We start from the raw sequence: 22,025 nt of genomic DNA, 5'->3' as shown, positions 1-22,025 counted from the left end.
CATATTAATCCCCTATCTTATTCCAATTACTACTTAAGTGGCTTTCACATACCTTTAGATTAGCCAGGGAACCTAAGTATCTGAGGACCCCTGAAAATGGGTGGCTGCAAGAAGTCTGATCTACTCAAAGCTACATTTAAAGGATATCCTGAGCCAATGCCTCTGATGCTGCTGAAACCACCATTAATGATGTCTGACACATGATTAGTGCTTTTATACATTTCATTTGATTTTATTCTCAATTCCAGAGACAATTCCCTTTACAGATGAAAATTGAAACTCAGAAAGCCTGATTTGTCCACTTACAACTAACAAAGAGGAAGATTTAAATATCTAAACTCAGTCTCATCAGTGAAATCTATGGTTCTTCCTAACTCATTTAGCTTGGAGCTATCCATCCTTGACTTCATTATTCCTACTGCCTCGTGGTGGCTAGAATTTTAGTAACAGGATAGTCACAGATTTAGGCAACAACCTCCTGGCTTGATCAAAACTATCTATGAGCCAAGATCAAGAAAGCAAAAAGTGCTCACTAGAATCCAGTTCTATACAGGATATATGTACCAACATAAGAAATGTATAGCTTCTTTTTGTTGGATTTTCCTATCAAAGTACTTCTCCAAAGAAAATAATACAAACCTTCCACAAATCCAGTTGAGAGCTTCACCCTGAAAATGAGCCAAAAAGGTCATTTCAAGTGTAACAAATAACTAGAGAATGTTCAACGAAAACTGTTTATTCTCTTCCTCAATTACTCAAATTCACTTTTAAAATAATCTGTAAGGGGAGATTGTCCTAAAAAACTAGAAATTTTTATTTTCTTAAGAAGATAAACACATGGCTAAGAGAGGACTATTCCTCCAATTCAGCTAACAATTATTTACTATCTGCAATATGCATGACATAACATTTAATATTATTGATTCAACATATTAAACTAAATATTTAAAATACCTTTAGTTATACACCAAGGCATGAAAACTGAGTCTCATTATTTGCCTACATGTTTGCACATGGATAAGGATCATGCTTAATTTCTGAAAACTGTAACTGTTTTTTTATGTAACTGAAAAAGAATGCTTTTCATACAAAATTCTGGGATAAATATTTTTCATACTAAGTCATATTTTTATCCATTGGTGCAAAATTATATTATAAACAATAGCAACAGAAAGTATTGGCAGTTGTCCAGTGAACTCCATTATAACAACTTTCAATTGTTCATACAAATTAGCCTTTCCTTTTCTAGATTGGAGTTCTCTGATCTTCTTATTCCTTTCAAAACACAATTCCTTCTTGTTTTTCCAAGAATATTAGGAACTAGTCAAATGCATATTCTTTGAACAACAAATATTTATTAATTACTTATTATAGGGCAATCATTATTCTAGGTATCCAACACCTAAGAATTTAAAATGCACCATCTTTGCCCTAATGGATCTTAGAAGCTAATGAGGAAGAAAATGTTTCAGTAAAATAATTTTCCCCAATATTTTATTTTAAAAAATTTAAACCTTCATATGAGTAAGAATAATACACTGAGCAGTTCATTTAATTTTATAGATTGCTAGTATTCTGCCACTATTTAAATCCTTCTCTTTCCATTGAGAAATGAATTTTGTGTGTCATTAGAACTTAAGAGATATAAATTAGAATAGAATGAAAGACATGTAAAAAACTAGATTAGAACATAAATGAAAAAAATTGAAAATTTCAGTATGTTCCTCAGGTAAACAATGTAAAAATTATTTTATTAAATCCTTGTCTCAGCTGTGTGTGTGTATGTGTTTGTGTGTTTGTGCAGACTGAGTTATGATATAGAATGCATTTTTTACTGTGGCTTTCATTTTTAAAATTTCGAAAGCCACTTTAAGGATCATTACAGCATTACTGTGGAAAATAGCTTGAAGAGAAAAATACTGGGAACAGAGACTCTATATAAGAGGCTACTGTAACACTCTAGGAGAGAATGAGAAACTAAACTAAGGAAAAGACAAAAAAGATGGAAGAGATTTATTCCAGAGCATTATAAGAAGGAAAAAGTTAATGACCATTTGATGTGGAAGAGCAAGCACAGAAAAAAATAGGGTGAGTCTTAGACTGATTGCTTGGATAACTGAGTGATTGATGATCATCAGCTGAAAGATTAAATAAAAGTGAGGAGCATATTAAGAGGGAAAAATAGTAAGCTAGGTTTTGAATAGGTTGGGTTTGATGCTTATTCAGTTGGATACAAGATTCTGGGTCTTTGAAGAGAGCTCTTTAAAAGGCAACTCTGGAGGGAGGGAGCCAAGATGGCGGAATAGGAACAGCTCAGGTCTACAGCTCCCAGCATGAGCAACGCAGAAGACGGGTGATTTCTGCATTTCCAACTGAGGTACCAGGTTCATCTCACTAGGGAGTGCAGATAGTGGGTGGAGGACAGTGGGTGCAGCGCACCATGTGCCAGCCGAAGCAGCGTGAGGCATTGCCTCACTTGGGAAGTGCAAGGGGTCAGGGAGTTCCCTTTCCTAGTCAGAGAAAGGGGTGACAGATGGCACCTGGAAAATCGGGTCACTCCCACCCTAATACTGCACTTTCCCAGTGGGCTTAAAAAATGGCACACCAGGAGATTATATCCCACACCGAGCTCAGAGGGTCCTATGCCCACGGAGTCTCGCTGATTGCTAGCACAGCAGTCTGAGATCAAACTGCAAAGTAGCAGCGACGGTGGAGCAGGGGCGCCTGCCATTGCCCAGGCTTGTTTAGGTAAACAAAGCAGCCAGGAAGCTTGAACTGGGTGGAGCCCACCACAGCTCAAGGAGGCCTGCCTGCCTCTGTAGGCTCCACCTCTGGGGGCAGGGCACAGACAAACAAAAAGACAGCAGGAACCTCTGCAGACTTAAATGTCCCTGTCTGACAGCTTTGAAGAGAGTAGTGGTTCTCCCAGCACGCAGCTGGAGATCTGAGAACGGGCAGACTGATGCCTCAAGTGGGTCCCTGACCCTTGAGCAGCATAACTGGGAGGCACCCCCACATAGGGGAAGACAGACACCTCACACGGCCAGGTACTCCTCTGAGACAAAACTTCCAGAGGAACGATCAGGCAGCAGCATTTGCGGTTCATGAAAATCTGCTGTTCTATAGCCACAACTGTTCTGCAGCCACTGCTGCTGATACCCAGGCAAACACGGTCTGGAGTGGACCTCTAGCAAACTCCAACAGACCTGAAGCTGAGGGTCCTGTCTGGTAGAAGGAAAACTAACAAACAGAAAGGACTTCCACACCAAAAACCCATCTGTACATCACCATCATCAAAGACCAAAAGTAGATAAAACCACAAAGATGGGGAAAAAACAGAGCAGAAAAACTGGAAACTCTAAAAAGTAAAGCGCCTCTCCTCCTCCAAAGAAACGCAGTTCCTCACCAGCAATGGAACAAAGCTGGATGGAGAATGACTTTGACGAGTTGAGAGAAGAAGGCTTCAGATGATCAAACTACCCCAAACTACAGGAGGAAATTCAAACCAATGGCAAAGAAGTTAAAAACTTTGAAAAAAAATTAGACAAATGCATAACTAGAATAACCAGTACAGAGAAGTGCTTAAAGGAGCTGATGGAGCTGAAAGCCAAGGCTCGAGAACTACATGAAGAATACAGAAGCCTCAGGAGTTGATGCAATCAATAGGAAGAAAGGGTAACAGTGATGGAAGATGAAATGAATGAAATGAAGTGAGAAGGGAAGTTTAGAGAAAAAAAATAAAAAGAAACAAACAAAGCCTCCAAGAATATGGGACCATGTGAAAAGACCAAATCTATGTCTGATTGGTGTACCTGAAAGTGACGGGGAGAATGGAACCAAGTTGAAAAACACTCTGCAGGATATTATCCAGGAGAACGTCCCCAATCTAGCAAGGCAGGCCAACATTCAGATTCAGGAAATACAGAGAACGCCACAAAGATACTCCTCAAGAAGAGCAACTCCAAGACACATAATTGTCAGATTCACCAAAGTTGAAATAAGGAAAAAAAGTTAAGGGCAGCCAGAGAGAAAGGTCAGGTTACCCACAAAGGGAAGCCCATCAGACTAACAGCGGATCTCTCAGCAGAAACTCTACAAGCCAGAAGAGAGTGGGGGCCAATATTCAACATTCTTAAAGAAAAGAATTTTCAACCCAGAATTTCATATCCTGCCAAACTAAGCTTCATAAGCGAAGGAGAAATAAAATACTTTACAGACAAGCAAATGCTGAGTGATTTTGTCACCACCAGGCCTGCCCTAAAAGAGCTAAAAGAGCTCCTGAAGGAAGCACTAAACATGGAAAGGAATAACCGGTACCAGCCACTGCAAAAACATTACAAATAGTAAAGACCATCAAGGCTAGGAAGAAACTGCATCAACTAATGAGCAAAATAACCAACTAACATAATAATGAGAGGATCAAATTCACACATAACAATATTAACTTTAAATGTAAATTGGCTAAGTGCACCAATTAAAAGACACAGACTGGCAAATTGAATAAAGAGCCCAGACCCATCAGTGTGCTGTATTCAGGAAACCCATCTCATGTGCAGAGACACACATAGGCTCAAAATAAACGGATGAAGGAAGATCTATCAAGCAAATGGAAAACAAAAAAAGGCAGGGGTTGCAATCCTAGTCTCTGATAAAACAGACTTTAAACCAACAAAGATCAAAAGAGACAAAGAAAGCCATGACATAATGGTAAAGGGATCAATTCAACAAAAAGAGCTAACTATCCTAAATATATATGCACCCAATACAGGAGCACCCAGATTCATAAAGCAAGTCCTGAGTGACCTAGAAAGAGACTTAGACTCCCACACAATAATAATGGGAGACTTTAACACCCCACTGTCAGCATTAGACAGATCAATGAGACAGAAAGTTAACAAAGATACCCAGGAATTGAACCCAGCTCTGCACGAAGCAGACCTAAGGGACATCTACAGAACTCTCCACCCCAAATCAACAGAATATACATCTTTTTCAGCACCACACCACACCTATTCCAAAATTGACCACATAGTTGGAAGTAAAGCAATCCCCAGCAAATGTAAAAGAACAGAAATTACAACAAACTGTCTCTCAAACCACAGTGCAATCAAACTAGAACTCAGGACTAAGAAACTCATTCAAAACTGCTCAACTGCACGGAAACTGAACAACCTGCTCCTGAATGACTACTGGATACAGAACGAAACAAAGGCAGAAATAAATATGTTCTTTGAAACCAATGAGAACAAAGACACAACATACCAGAATCTCTGGGACACATTCAAAGCAGTGTGTGGAGGGACATTTATAGCACTAAATGCCCACAAGAGAAAGCAGGAAAGATCCAAAATTGACACCCTAACATCACAATTAAAAGAACTAGAAAAGCAAGAGCAAACACATTCAAAAGCTAGCAGAAGGCTAGAAATAACTAAAATCAGAGCAGAACTGAAGGAAATAGAGACACAAAAAACCCTTCAAAAAATTAGTGAATCCAGGAGCTGGTTTTTTTGAAAAGATCAACAAAATTGATAGACTGCTAGCAAGACTAATAAAGAAGAAAAGAGAGAAGAACCAAATAGATGCAATAAAAAATGATAAAGGGAATATTACCACCGATCCCACAGAAATGCAAACTACCATCAGAGAATACTACAAACACCTCTACGCAAATAAACTAGAAAATCTAGAAGAAATGGATAAATTCCTCAACACATACACCCTCCAAAGACTAAACCAGGAAGAAGTTGAATCTCTGAATAGACCAATAACAAGTTCTGAAATTGTGACAATAATCAATAGCTTACCAACCAAAAAGAGTCCAGGACAAGATGGATTCACAGCTGAATTCTACCAGAGGTACAAGGAGGAACTGGTACCATTCCTTCTGAAACTATTCCAATCAATAGAAAAAGAGGGAATCCTCCCTAACTCATTTTATGAGGCCAGCATCATCCTGATACCAAAGCCTGGCAGAGACACAACCAAAAAAGAGAATTTTAGACCAATATCCTTGATGAACATTGATGCAAAAATCCTCAATAAAATACTGGCAAACTGAATCCAACAGCATATCAAAAAGCTTATACACCATGATCAAGTGGGCTTATCCCTGGGATGCAAGACTGGTTCAACATATGAAAATCAATAAATGTAATCCAGCATATAAACAGAACCAGAGACAAAAACCACATGAATATCTCAATAGATGCAGAAAAGGCCTTTGACAAAATTCAACAACGCTTCATGCTAAAATCTCTCAATAAATTAAGTATTGATGGGATGTATCTCAAAATAATAAGAGCTATGTGTAACCCACAGCAAATATCATACTGAATGGGCAAAAACTGGAAGCATTCCCTTTGAAAACTGCCACAAGAAAGGGATGCCCTCTCTCACCACTCCTATTCAACATAGTGTTGGAAGTTCTGGCCAGGGCAATCAGGCAGGAGAAGGAAATAAAGGGTATTCAATTAGGAAAAGAGGCAGTCAGATTGTCCCTGTTTGCAGATGACATGATTGTATATCTAGAAAACCCCATCGTCTCAGCCCAAAATCTCCTTAAGCTGATAAGCAACTTCAGCAAAGTCTCAGGATACAAAATCAATGTACAGAAATCACAAGCATTCTTGTACACCAATAACAGACAGAGAGCCAAATCATGAGTGAACTCTCATTCACAATTGCTTCAAAGAGAATAAAATACCTAGGAGTCCAACTTACAAGGGATGTGAAGGACCTCTTCAAGGAGAACTACAAACCACCGCTCAATGAAATAAAAGAGGATACAAACAAATGGAAGAACATTCCATGCTCATGGGTTGGAAGAGCATTCCATGCTCATGGGTTGGAAGAATCAATATCGTGAAAATGGTCATACCACCCAAAGTAATTTATAGATTCAATGCCATCCCCATCAAGTTACCAATGACTTTCTTCACAGAATTGGAAAAAATTACTTTAAAGTTCATATGGAACCAAAAAGGAGCCCGCATCGCCAAGTCAATCCTAAGCCAAAAGAACAAAGCTGGAGGCATCACGCTACCTGACTTCAAACTATATTACAAGGGTAAAGTAACCAAAACAGCATGGTACTGGTACCAAAACAGAGATATAGATCAACGGAACAGAACAGAGCCCTCAGAAATAATGCTGCATGTCTACAACCATCTGACTTTTGACAAACCTGACAAAAACAAGCAATGGGGAAAGGATTCCCTATTTAATAAATGGTACTGGGAAAACTGGCTAGCCTTATGTAGAAAGCTGAAATTGGATCCCTTCCTTACACCTTATACAAAAATTAATTCAAGATGGATTAAAGACTTACATGTTAGACCTAAAACCATAAAAACCCTAGAAGAAAACCTAGGCAATACCATTCAGGACATAGGCATGGGCAAGGACTTCATGTCTAAAACACCAAAAGCAATGGCAACAAAAGCCAAAATTGACAAATGGGATCTAATTAAACTAAAGAGCTTCTGGACAGCAAAAGAAACTACCAGAAGAGTGAACAGGCAACCTACAAAATGGGAGAAAATTTTCGCAACCTACTCATCTGACAAAGGGCTAATATCCAGAAACTACAATGAACTCCAACAAATTTACAAGAAAAAAACAAACAACCCCATCAAAAAATGGGTGAAGAATATGAACAGACACTTCTCAAAAGAAGACATTTATGCAGCCAAAAAACACATGAAAAAATGCTCATCATCACTGGCCATCAGAGAAATGCAAATCAAAACCACAATGAGAAACCATCTCACACCAGTTAGAATGGCCATCATTAAAAAGTCAGGAAACAACAGGTGCTGGAGAGGATGTGGAGAAATAGGAACACTTTTACACTATTGGTGGGACAGTAAACTAGTTCAACCATTGTGGAAGTCAGTGTGGCGATTCCTCAGGGATCTAGAACTAGAAATACCATTTGACCCAGCCATCCCATTATTGGGTATATACCCAAAGGACTATAAATCATGCTGCTATAAAGACACACGCACATGTATGTTTACTGCGGCACTATTCACAATAGCAAAGACTTGGAACCAACTCAAATGTCCAACAACGATAGACTGGATTAAGAAAATGTGGCACATATACACCATGGAATACTATGCAGCCATAAAAAGTGATGAGTTCATGTCCTTTGCAGGGACATGGATCAAACTGGAAATCATCATGCTCAGTAAACTATCGCAAGGACAAAAAACCAAACACTGAATGTTCTCACTCATAGGTGGGAATGAACAATGACAACTCATGGACACAGGAAGGGTAACATCACACTCCGGGGACTGTTGTGGGGTGGGGGGAGGGGGGAGGGATAGCATTAGGAGATATACCTAATGCTAAATGACGAGTTAATGGGTGCAGCACACCAACATGGCACATGTATACATATGTAACAAACCTGCACATTGTGCACGTGTACCCTAACACTTACAGTATAATAATAGTAAAATTTAAGAAAAGATTCTGGGTAATTAGAGAAGAATTTTAGCTGAAAGCATAGCTTAAGTAGTCAGAAATAGTTTATATTATAAGAGAAAGTGAAGACTAAGAAGATAAATTGTCAAGTATAATAAATCAAAGAAAAAGAATCAGAAAATAAGACCTATGGTTGCTATTAAAAGAAAAAGAACATGAAAAATTGGCTCAAAGAAGAGTAAAATAGATTTCTAGATGGGCATAGTCACAGTTAAATGTCAAAAGAATTGAAGTAACACAAGTACAGAAAATCATTTACGGTTTTCACAATTCAGTGGCAATTGCCAACCTCCATTAGAGCAATTTCAGATAAAAGAAATTGAAGTAGAATAAATTGAAAGGTTTTGGGTAAGGAAATGAATAATACACACACACACACACACACACGTGTCATCCCCATCCCTGGGGAAATGTACTATGAGTCCCAAATTGTTCAAAATAGAAACTAACATACAATAACATACCAGGTTTAATATATTAGGTTTCTGATTCAGGCAGTTTTCTTTAAATCATTGAGATAAAATTCGACGTTAAGTTATAGGTAAAGGAAGTAGTTTAACGTTTCTCTGGCTTTGTGCTGATTTTTCTAACCTTCTGTTACAGTGACAGTATAAGGCACTAGTTATAAATGTGGGTTTTAGAACCAAATTGCTGGTGCTCAATTCAATATCTGCCAGAGACTAGTTATAATACCCAAACTGATTACTAATATTCTCTGCTTCTCAGTCTCAAAATGGGGTGGTGTTGATCATAGTACCTTCCCCTTAAGGTGGTTGTTTGGGGGATTTAATTATATTATATATATAAACCATTTAAATTTGTGCTTCAGCACAAATTTATTTTTGTGAGTTCCCTTGAGAACTGATTTCTAGAAAAAATAAAAAGAAGAAAAGGGACTTTGATGCACTACTACTACAATCTGGACTATATAACCTCTTTTGAAGTAGAAATTGAACTCAATAATAGAATATTCTTAAAAGCTCCCAAATGTGTTAAAGTTAAAATTTTATGACTCTTGAAAAAGACATATGCAATATGCATGCATATTTAAGGTAATTCTTGAATGTTTTGTGGGCTTTAGTTTCTAGTCCCGCACTTAATGATGATACCCTTTCTGTTGTAAGTGAATTTTTAGTTGAGAAACAGCGTATAGTGTTCCATAAGGTAAACAAGATGCTGTGGTGCTCCAAAAATACAATTCACTCATCTATGAAGCTCTAATCCTGATAGTAAAATGAAGAAGTTGAAAGAAGAATCACGCAAAAGATTTTAATCCCATCTTTAACAATTTTTCGATTTTTTATTTTCTTAAGATTCCAGCACTATCAAATATGCTTTGCAATAGATTATAATCAATACCAGTAAAATGCTTGGAGGTATTTTAAATTGTGGGAAGTAAAGGAAAAAATTGTGAGAGGAGACAATGGAGCAACAACATGTAAAGTGATAAGCTTCAAATATACAAGACAAAAAATTTGGAGAAAAAAAACCACAAAAAATTTTGGTATTTGGTAGTTTCCAGGAAACTAAACATTGGTTATTCCCCAATTTCAACATATTGTGATAGTTGATGAGTAATACCTGATCCTAGGGGAGAGGCCTTTAAGCCACAGATTTCTCCATTCCATTATACCTTTGAGTATATAAAACAGCTCAATATTCCAGGGCCAGTCACTTGCCATTTCTCATAACAGTGTCGGAGAGAAAGAACTGACTGAAACGTTTGAGGTAAGAAAGGTCTTAAATATCATCTGTTTTGTAAATATAGATATATAGCATCTCTCCATATATTTTTCTTTAAATCATAAAAATTTTGATTATGGAGACTAAATTGTAATGGTTGCTTGAATTTGTAGACTTAGTAACTAGAAAATAATTTTTAGTCTGTTTGCAAAACTTTTTTTTAAATCACCATCCTGCTGTACTAAATATTTATTTTAGAGTGACCATAAATGAATCTTTCTAGGAGTGGAGCACTGGTGTGGGAGAGTGCAGACAGAGTGAGACAACAGAGCCACAGGTTTATTTTTAAATTTGTGGCCATCAGGTCAACAAAGAGAGGGAATATGCACCACCAGAGATTCTCTAAAGTCTGAGCAAGTGCCAATTTCTTTGGTTTCCTCTTTTATCTTTAAAATATATGCGGTACTTACATTCCATTCCATAACATTTTATGTTGATTTTAATATAAAAGTCATTTGTCTTTCCCATAAACTCTTGAATAAAATTAATTATCTAGGAAGATGCATCTAATTTATCTGGAGAACCATTTATTCTACAGCACACAGCAATAAACTGCTATGGGTATCATGACTTGATAAGTATAAAAATAAAAGGAAATAGCTTGTAATTATGCTATGTCCTGACTCTAAGATACGATCTGGAAGAGTCTGTAACGTGGATTATCTACTTATTTGCTTAATGTAGTTTTGAATAATTCTTGAAACCAGTTGAAAGAAATTATATTGTAAAGGCCCTGCTTGAATTCTCTTCTCTCCAAAACTATTTCCGCAACCTGCCTCTTTCTTCTTCTAAATACTCCCAATATTTTGCAATTTCTATATATGGTGTATATCACGCTTTTTTTACATTAAAGAAATATCTGTATCCATCTTCCATGTGGAAGTCTCAAATGGAAGAAATTATGCTTTATCATTGTATCCCTGAAAGCACCCAGCATTGTTGCTTTGCACATAGAAAGTAGACTATGTATATGTATGTGTGTGTCTGTGAGGAGTACGTGTGAGTGTATGCATGTGTGTGTTTGTATAATTTTTACTCTTGATTTCCTGCATGAACAATCTGCCTGTAGAAGGCTGAACTTGACTGGAATTTTACATTCCTGTCTTCTCGAAATTATTAGATTATCTGGTACTTTTTTGAATTTGAATTCAAATTTTGATTAATATCAGAAAATAAAGGCAGAGATCAAAACTTTGCTACATTTTTTACACTGTGTTCTTTTGTCTCATGGATATATAGGAAACATCAAAAGGTGATAAAACTTCCCTAGAATCTCCACTATCTCAAAGGTACTTCAAAATGATAATGATATTAAAAATTGACATCTTCCTCAATGTAAAATACTAAATTAAATAATCTTTAAAAAGCTTTGTAATGTATTTACCTATAACAATGTAACAGTGAGCTTAAAAGATCCATAAATCAGGGACTTTCCAAACTGATATTACAGGAAAACTTCAGAGATACTGCAGTTTCAGTTCTTGACCACCACCATAGAATGAGTATCAAAGTTACGCAAGTCAAATGAATTTCTCGGATTCCCAGTGTACATAAAAGTTATGATTACACTATAGCATTGTATGTTAAGTGTAATAGCAGTATGTCTAGAAAAACAACATACATATCTTAATTAAAACCTACTTTATTGCTCAAAAATGCTAACAATTATCTCAGTCCTCACTGAGTCATAATCTTTTTGCTGGTGGAGGGTCTTGCCTTGATATTAATGGCTGCTGATCAGGGTGATGGTTCCTGAAGGCTAAGGTGGCTGCGGCAATTTCTTAAAATTAGTCAACAATGAAGTTTGACACACGGATTGACTCTTCCTTTCACAAAAGATTTCTCTGTAGCATGCAATGTTGTAGCATTTTGGAGCATGTGAAGCATTTTGCCCACAGTATTTCTTTCAAAATGGGACTCAACCCTTGCAACCCCTGCCACTGCTTTATCAATTAAGTTTATGTAGTATTTTAAATCATTTACTGTCATTTGAAAAATATTCACAGCATCTTCACCAGGAGTAGATTCCATCTCAAGAAACCACTTTCTGTGCTCATCCATAAGAAGCAATTTTTCATTCATTCAAGTTTTACCATTAGATTGAAGCAATTAAGTCACATGTTCAAGCTTCACTTCTAATTCTAGTTCTCTTGCTATTTCCACCACATCTGCAAGTTACTTCCTCCACCGAAGTCTTGAATCCCTCAAAGTCATCCACAAGAGTTGGAATCAACTTCTCCCAAACTCCTGTAATGTTGATATTTTGGCCTCCTCCTATGAATCACAAATGGTCTTAATGGCATCTGGAGTGGTGAATATTTTACAGGTTTTTAATTTACTTTGCCCAGATCCATCAAAGAAATCACTATCTGTGCCAGCTATAGCCTTACAAAATGTATTTATTCAATAATGAAACCTGAAAGTCAAATTTACTCTTTGATCCATAGGCTGCAGAATAGATGTTGTGTTAGCAGCCATGAAAACAACATTTATCTCTTTGTACATCTGCTTCAGAGTTCTTGGGGGCTCAGGTACATTTTCAATGAACGGCAATATTTTGAAAAAAACATTTTTTCCTAAGAAGTGAGCTGAAAATATTAGTAAACCATGCTGTGTTATATGTACTGCCATCCAGGCTTTGTTGTTCCATCCATAGAGCACAGGAAGAGTAGATTTAGTATAATTCTTAAGGGCACTACGATTTTCAAAGTGATAAATGAGCATTGGCTTCAATTTAGGAAACCAGCTATATCCCTTAAAAAGAGTCAACCTGTCCTTTGAAGCTTTGAAGCCAGGCATTGTTTTCATCTCTTTAGCTATGAAAGTTCCAGATGGCATCTTTCTACAAAATAAGACTGTTTCATCCACAATAAAAATCTATTATTTATTGTAGACACCTTCATCAGTGTTCTTAGATAGATATTCTGGATAACGCTGCAGCCTCTATATCAACACTTGCTGCTTTATCTTGCACTTTCATGTTATAGCCAATCTCTGCTAGCTTCCAACTTTTCTTCTGCAGTTTCTTCACATCTCTCAATCTTTGTATAATTAAAGAGCATAGGGGCCTTCTTCTAGATTAGGCTTCCGCTTAATAAAATGTGCTGGCTGGTTTGATCTATCCAGACAACTAAAACTTTCTCCATATTGGGAATAAGACTCTTTCGCTTTCTTGTCATTCCTGTGTTCATTGTAATAGCACTTTTAATTTCCTTCTAAACTCTTCCTTTGCATTCACAGCTTGACTAACTAGTTGTTGCAAGATCCTAGCTTTCAGCTTATCTTGGCTTTTGACATTCCTTCTTCACTAAATCGTTTTTACCTTTTGATGTAAAGTAGGAGACATGCGACTCTTCCTTTCACTAGAACACTTACAGGGCATTGCAGGGTTATTAACTGGCCCAGATTTAATATTCTCATGTCTCAGGAAATAGAAAAGCCTGAGGAGAGGAAGAGATAACTGGGGGCATGGCCAGTGAGTGGAGCAATCAAAACATTCACAAGATTTATCAAATAAGTTTGCCACTTATTTTTCCCATAACACCCCCAAATAATTAGATCAAAGTAACACCACCAAAGACCACTGATCACAGATTGCCATAAAAGATATAATAAAATCTTATTACATCTTTATAATGTCTTATAGATATTAAAATATCTTATAATACGAAAACTTTAAAATATTGCTAGGATTACAAAAATATGACACAGAGACATGCAGTGAGCATGTGCTGTTGGAAAAATGGTGCTTGCTGATAGACTTGCTCGATGCTGGATTGCCACAGATTGCCACTCAATTAGTAAAAAACAAGATATGTGTGAAGTGCAATAAAATGAGGTGTGCCTGTATATACACAACACCTAGAATAACATCTCATACTTAGTTATCAAGAAAACCTTTATAAACTAATAAATTAACAAATATGAGGCAAACTTCAAAGTCCCCTAGCCAATCCCCATTTTCAAGTTGATTGCCTTTCCCAGAACCCCCCACATATTCTTTAGCATATACTGCATTCACACCATGACAAAGAAGAGGATTAATGCCTAATGATACCATCCAATATGGAAAATTTCCCATTATTATTTGAAATCAAGTAATATGCACGTTTATTGTATTAATGACAAATATTTGTAAATGCAAACGTTCTATGTTTCATTGTATATTCCATTATAAAATTATTGAATAAATCTTTAATTTAGCTCAGTTTTCTCAAATATAATATTAACAATATTGTAACTGACATATTTTAACAGTGTGTGTGATATGATAAGGAATCTACAGTGAAAATTAAAATACAATAAAATGCTTTGGAAAAGTCCTTTATTATTTATTAAATAATAAAACTTGAAAGTCAAAATTACTCTATGATCCATGGACTGCAGGATGGATTTTGTGTTAGCAGGCAAGAAAACAGATCCTTCTTCACATCCTGGATTTTTTGGGGTTGCCTGGAACCAGTGCAAATAAATCTGTCACCTACATTACTTTCATGGACATTAGTAAACGGAATGTCGAACTCTCTGAGATCACTAAATAACTGCTTACTTCCAAACCAACATTCTCTGTATAAACCAATGCATTATTTCTTCCAGAAACTTTTCTGTGATTATCAAGTATGTAGAAGTATTGTTCTTTTATTTTTTATTTTAAGTTCAGGGATACATGTGTAGGTTTGTTACATAAGGAATTAGTATTCTTAAATAATATGTTAATGTTTATTTTTTTTTTATAGCTTTTTTCTTTTTTTTTTTTTTTTTTATTTTTTTTTAGGTTTTTGGGTACTTGTGAACAATGTGGTGGGTTATTTACTTGTTTCCCATGTGCCATGTTGATTTCCTGCACCCATTAGCTCGTCATTTGGCATTAGGTATATCTCCTAATGCTGTCCCCACCCCCCCCAACCCCCCACCCCACAACAGTACCCGGAATGTGATGTTCCCCTTATTTTTAAAGCAATTGGTGTAATATAGTTATGAAATTACAAAGCTCCTTTGATTTGACCTTTAAAAAGTTCTTTATTAACAAATAGATTGATTCCCTAAGATTGTAAGTGACTTGCTCAAACTCAAAGAGCTATTTGTCAAATAATTCGTACTTTAACTGGATCTTTTGAATTCATGGTCTTTTAGCTGACTTCTAGGATATTTATGAATAAAATGAAAGTTCTTATTTTTTATTTACTCCATTTTGCAGATGAAGAAAGTTCTCCTTCTGATCACAGCCATCTTGGCAGTGGCTGTTGGTTTCCCAGTAAGTATCCATGTATACATTCCAAAATATTTATGTATGGCCATGTACCGCATATTTATGTCAACAAGGAACCACATACACAAGGGTGGTCCCAAAAGATTATAACAGAGCTACCAAGTGCAGTGGCTTATGCCTGTATTCCCTGTAATTTGGGAGGTCAAGGCAGGAGAATCACTTGAGTCCACAAGTTCAAGACCAGCCTGGGCAACATAGCAATCCCCTCTCTCTAAAAAAAAAAAAAAAAAAAAAAATATAATGAACCTAATGACATCATAGCCATCATTATGTCATAGGGCAATGCATTAGTCATGTGTTCATGTGTTTGAGATGATGCTGGTGTAAACAAACCTACCCTCTGCCAGTCATATGAGAGTAGAGCACAAAAAATTATACACAGCTCATAATAGAATAATAAACAACTACGTTACTGGTTTGTGTATTAATTATACTATGCTTTTATCATTATTTTAGAGTTAACTCCTTCTACTATTTTCTTAACATTAACTGTAAAACAGCCTCAGACAGGTCCTTCAGGAGGTATTCCATAAGAAACCATTATTGTCATAGGAGATGATAGTTCCACGTGTCTAACTGCCCCTGAAGACCTTCCAGTAGGAAGAGATGGGGAGGTGGCTAGCAGTGACATTGATGACCCTGACCCTGTGGAAGCCTAGGCTAATGTATATGTTTGTGTCTCAGTTTTAAACAAAATAGTTTAAAAGTAAAAAAGAAAAAGCATATAGAGTAAGGATACAAAGAGTGAAAGTATTTTTGTACAGCTGTAAAATGTGTTTGTTTTAAGCTAAGTGTTATTACAAATGAGTTAAAGTAAAATAGTTATAGTAAGCTAAGGTTAATTTATTATCAAGGGAAGAAAACGATGTTTTTCTAAGGTTAGTGTAGTGTAAGTGTGCAGTGTTTACAAAGTCCACAGGAGTAAACAGTAATGTCCTAGGCCTTCCTATGCAATAACTCACTTACTAACTCAAACAGAGCAACTTCCAGTCCTGAAACCTTTATTTATGGTACGTAACCTATACAAGTGTATAGGTATAAAGTGTACCATTTTCCATCTTTTATACTGTATTTTTTACTGTACCTTTTCTATGTTTCTTAGATATGTTTAGATACACAAATACTTACCACTGTGTTAAAACTGCTTACAGAATTCAGGATAGTAATATGCCATACAGCTTTGTAGTCTAGGAGCAAGAGACTATACTGTCTAGCCTAGATATTTAGTAGGCTATACCATCTAGGTTTGTGTAAGTACACTCTATGATGTTCACATGATGAAATCGCTGAACTACTCATTTCTCAGAACTTATCTCTGCTGTTAGGCAATGCATGACTGTATATTTTGTCTTGATTCATAAATCTTAAGGGTTTTTTCTCCTTCACATGCTGTATTCTGTAAGAATACCTAACACATACGTTGTATTCTGTAAGAATACCTAACACCTGCCCTTTTGTCATTACAGTCCAGAAAATATTATAAACCATATACTGTTCAGTGCATAATTCAGTTCCACATATCTTTGGTGTAGTGGTGAATTTGAGCCATTTAAGAATACATATTAAGACTTTTTGGGAAAATCATTTCTACATTTCTAGACAAATTCTGGGTATTTTAAAAAATGGTTATTATGAAACAATATTAGGTAATAGATTGTCATGCATATGTATATATTTATTTGTGTGTTTTCATGAGCACGAGTTTAATTAATTTCACTATTTGATCTTTAGGTCTCTCAAGACCAGGAACGAGAAAAGAGAAGTGTAAGTTACTTTTTCTCTTTTTTACGTGTAAGTTTACATGTGAAATATTCGTAATTGTTGTTAAAGATATTGATTTATCTAAACCTCCCAAACTGTGGAGAGATTCATAAAAAGCTTTTGATATTAGCACTCAACAGAAGTTTAGACTTCAGGGATTTGAGCTCTGCTCATAGAAAAGAAATTATCTCCATATCTCATGTCACGGTAAGAATTGGACTGAAATCCGAATCACTCTGTGATGATTTGAGTTACAATATTTTTTACTAGATTTACCTAGCCTAATAACTCAGGCCTCCACTCTGCCATAGCGCTATGAAACTCATTTCAGAAAAAGTAAAACATGAAACCTGAGCGTTAAGAGATGTGGGCCAGCTTTGATGATCCTCCCAGTGGCAAATTCCTTCATGGATTATGTGGGTCTAAACAGTTAACCAAAATTGTTAAATAAAAAGAAAATAAAATTTGAAGAGGGAAAGCCTCGTTTAAAGATTTGTTTTTATTTATGGAAATCCTATTATCTGGAAAGTATGATTTTATCGCAAAAACTACAAACAGAGAGTTAAGAATACAAAAATTAACAGAGATACAGACAGATAATTGAGAGCAAAAGCAGGAAGAAGGAACTGAGATACTGAAAGAGAGAGATTGTTTCCTACATGTGGTTTGGGTAAAGACCTTGCATGAAGGCAAAGGGAGAAATTTTATAGTACCACAACACCACATTCATCTTGGCCTTGTAGGTAAAGAAGTGATTGCCAGAAAAATTTGCCTTTAAGTGGAAAGATATAGGAACATGAGTATCTCTAAATAATTTTTAAATGATGCAAATTAATAAACTCCCTGTCCATAGTACACATAGAAAGGATAAAGGATTTTAGAGCTTCTAAAGCCTCTTCCTAAAAATAAGGCCCATTATTTAAAAAGCAAAGCTGTTCTATTTCTCTTCTTTGTGAAAAGTAAAATAAACCCTTTAACTTCTTTCTTTCAACAGATCAGTGACAGCGATGAATCATCTTCAGGGATTTTTGTGTTCCCTTACCCATATCCATTTCGCCCATTTCCACCAATTCCATTTTCAAGATATCCATGGTTTACACGTAGTTTTCCTATTCCAATATCGGAATCTGACCCCTACAACTCCCCTTCCTAGCGAAAAGTAAACAAGAAGGAAAAGTCACGATAAAATTGAAGATAAAATACCTGGTAAGTACACATAGTTACAATCATAATTTATTTTAAGTTTGCAGATTGGAATCCATAATTTCAAGGAAAAAAAATGTTAACTATGTCCCCAGTTGGCCCCTTTAAGTTTCTATTTGTTTTAATGTTTTTCTCTGGTAGATACTGTCACGTGTGTCCACTCAGAGATACACATGTGGCTTCCATGATCTAACCAGCACAGCACTTTAAATCCCGCCTTGGTTGTGATGTAACAGAAACAATTTCTATGTTATTAAAATATTGTCTACAAAGTATTTGTAACTCTTTATACTATTGTCAATAACTGCATTTTGGACTGAATCAGAGTAACCAAGGGGGAGATCATAGTAGATGAAGTTATGGGCCTAGAGTTTAAAGTAAACCAGCTTAGCCCTTAGAGAAACATGTAATTTTTCTAATACTAAAACTCCAAACTTAGGTTCCGAGTGTCACATTATAGTAAAATTTTAAAGGCTTCATGCTTCACCTATAACAGTGGCCCCTGTCATTTCATCACATCAAAAACAAAGTGGATGGTGTGTCAATTACTAGATAAATTGAGGAAATACATTCTATACTACAGACTATAGATCTAATCTACTATAGTAATTTATAATTTAATATATATAATTTAATCTTATCTAAGATTAAATTAGAACCCAGAGGACTGTTCTAGGAAAAAAATATTTCAGCTAATACTTACCACTAAAGACCTTTGCTTTCTTTCTACATCTTGAGCAGATGGTTTCCCAGCCTTGAACTAGATATATTTTTAAGCCAATAGTTGTCACTAAAATGCAGAAAATGTATATGTTTCCAAGAAAATGACCCATTGCAATTAATAACCATATGTCTGTTATTTATTTCAGGTCACCTAAAATTAAATGTGATCCACTTCCTTGAAGAATCAAAATTCCTGTTAATAAAAGAAAAACAAATGTAATTGAAATAGCACACAGCATTCCCTAGTCAATATCTTTAGTGATCTTCTTTAATAAACATGAAAGCAAAGATCTTGGTTTCTTAATTTCCACAAATTCCATGATTAGCACTCAATTTGTTTTCAATCTTCAGCAATCCCCTGAAGAAGGAAGAGGTGGCAGGTGGTGATAAAAATAAACTGTCCTACAGCATGTGACAAAAGTCATCCAACAAGATTCTACTTGCACAATAAGCCTTTCAGTGGGTCAGAATGACTGCCTTTGTCTCCATAAGTTGATGATCAGGAAATTAGAAAAATTGTCTTTGAATAAAGATTATGTTTCTTCACCTTAAGTTTAAATTGCTCATAGCTGAGACCCTTAGCATCAATAATGGAAATTCTGCCACCATTCATCCATAACTGGCTACAAATCAAAGTCAGCCTAATGAGCCACTTGGCACTCAAGTAGGGAAATGGCTGACTCCCTTGGTCACTGTCAGGGATTACAGGTACCTCAAACATGTAAATATTTATTGGTATTAAAGTCAGTGATCCCAATTAAAATATGGGAAAGACAGCAAGAAAACCAAACAGTCATCAATATAATTTGGTAAATTAATTTTATAGTCATTGTTTCCTAACCTTACGGCTGATAGATCGGAGGCAACTGCACGACTGGGGAGAGGCAGTCATGGGAAAATAAGATAGAGGGGCAGAGAGAACAAAAGCAATCAAAGCCCTGAAGAGGGCCCAAAGACAAATGGTTGCTCTGAAATATGGAAGAGTCAGCTCTGCAAGTAATCTACTGTGCCACTAATCTACTATCTAATCTAATCTATCCCACTTTTTTGTTTCATTAAAATTCTTTGACATCTCTCCTTAACTCTCAGATTAGAGCTTTTATTTTATCTGCCTCATTTTATGTCACAATAACTTTCTGAAGAAAAAACAACTCTGTCATTTACTTTTAACTACTAGATTTGTTTCTATTAAAATTAATCAACTATTTCCCCCACCCAGTGAATTTGGGCATTATTCTTGAATACTGTAATTATAAAACAACAGGGAGTATTTGTGTATTTACATACAGAAAAATACAGTAAAATGTGGTATAAAAGATTTTAAAAAATGGTACCACTATATGGGGTACTTATACCCTGTATAGGCCTCTAGGCCTGGAATTTGCTCTGGGTGAGTCAGTAAGTGAGTGGTGATCATATGTGAAGGCCCAGGACATTACTGTACACTACTGTGAACCTTATAAATACTGCAAACTTACGCTACACTAAATTTATGAAAACATATTTTTCTTTCTTCAATAATGAATTAAGGTACAAAAATATCTTTAGAACATAAAGATACAAAAAAAGATACAAAAACATCTTTATTCTTTATATCCTCATTCTATAAGTTTTCTCTACTGTTAAATATAAATACTTTTTTTACTTTTAAACTTTTTTGTTTAAAACCAAGACACAAACATACATATTAGCCTAGGCCTACACAGGGCCAGGATTATCAAGACATCCCTAGCAACAAGAGTTTTTCAGCTCCATTATAATCTTATGCGATCACCATCATAGATAGTTAGGCATTGACCAAAACATTGTTATACAGCGCATGACTATACTTATTTTTTGTCAATTGTTGTGCTAAATACTGGCGATTTGGGGAAAATATTGTCGTGCTAAATATTAGTGGTTAGGAAAACAGATTCTCTTTAATGATCTTACAGGTTAGATAGGGGAGATAAACATACACAAAATTTCAAGAAATGTAATAAATGCTCCAAAAAATTACAGAGCTTTTTGTTTTAAAGCAGAGGAGAAGCTAGCTCTGCCTACACAAATTAGGAAAGGTCCCACAGGTGACTTTGAGTTGCACTTAAATGGATAAATAGGTTTCTGACAGGGAAACAGGCACAAATTAGATGCTCAATAGATATTTACTAGATAAGCTCTACACTCAAATTGGTACTTTTGCTTGTTGCTTTTATTTTCTTTTTTTTTTTTTATTGAAAACGGATATTTTTAACGATGTTTATTTTCACTGGACAAAGATAAAAGAGCAAAAGATGGGAGTAAAATACTTTAAAACATATTTCTAATAAATATATAAAGTTCTATTAATCTTAGGAACAACCTCTAACCTGAGAAGCATAAGATAAATATCTTAATAATATTCTTTTTCACTAAATAACATTTCTACCAATTTTTCATGCAGATACAGAGTAATATAACCTGATGAGTTATTTCCTTATGAAAATAGCTAATATATCTAGGAGACAGTATTTATTTAGAATTCTGTGTCAATTCAATAATGCCCGGGCAGAGTTGAAACTCTGGCCAAAGCCGTGGGCATCAAACCAAGGTAGCTGAAGGACACCAACAGCAATACAGCAAGGTGAACAGCAAGGCATGGACCACCTATTGGATGCTCCCCACAATCGCTTAAGGAAGCTTCTACTTCCCCTCAAGTATCCAAGACTTTAGCATGGGAATGAAATAAGAGCAGAGAGACATACTGAATTCTAATTGCGGTCACTCTAAATGAGAGCCCAGCTAGAGACCAGCCTCCCCAACAGTCAGGGGAAGGCCAGTTCTAATACACTCACAGGAAAACAGAGCCCAG

The 22,025-nt window shown here is 35.9% G+C and overlaps 1 protein-coding gene across 1 annotated transcript; it reads left to right on the top strand.

Moving 5' to 3' along the window:
- The first annotated feature begins 10,165 nt into the window (after positions 1-10,165).
- On the top strand, positions 10,166-19,509 carry FDCSP (follicular dendritic cell secreted protein). Its single transcript, XM_032164302.2, has 5 exons — positions 10,166-10,224; positions 15,437-15,493; positions 17,240-17,272; positions 18,264-18,475; positions 19,342-19,509. The coding sequence occupies exons 2-4, from the start codon at positions 15,437-15,439 to the stop codon at positions 18,420-18,422; spliced, it is 249 nt and encodes an 82-aa protein (XP_032020193.1). The 5' UTR covers positions 10,166-10,224; the 3' UTR covers positions 18,423-18,475; positions 19,342-19,509.
- Positions 19,510-22,025: the final 2,516 nt, after the last annotated feature.

Source organism: Hylobates moloch, unplaced genomic scaffold (genome assembly GCF_009828535.3).
Source record: "Hylobates moloch isolate HMO894 unplaced genomic scaffold, HMol_V3 SCAFFOLD_2, whole genome shotgun sequence".
NCBI lineage: Eukaryota > Metazoa > Chordata > Mammalia > Primates > Hylobatidae > Hylobates > Hylobates moloch.
The sequence above is the reverse complement of the archived record's forward strand: the minus strand, read 5'-3'. Positions and strand labels throughout refer to the sequence as shown.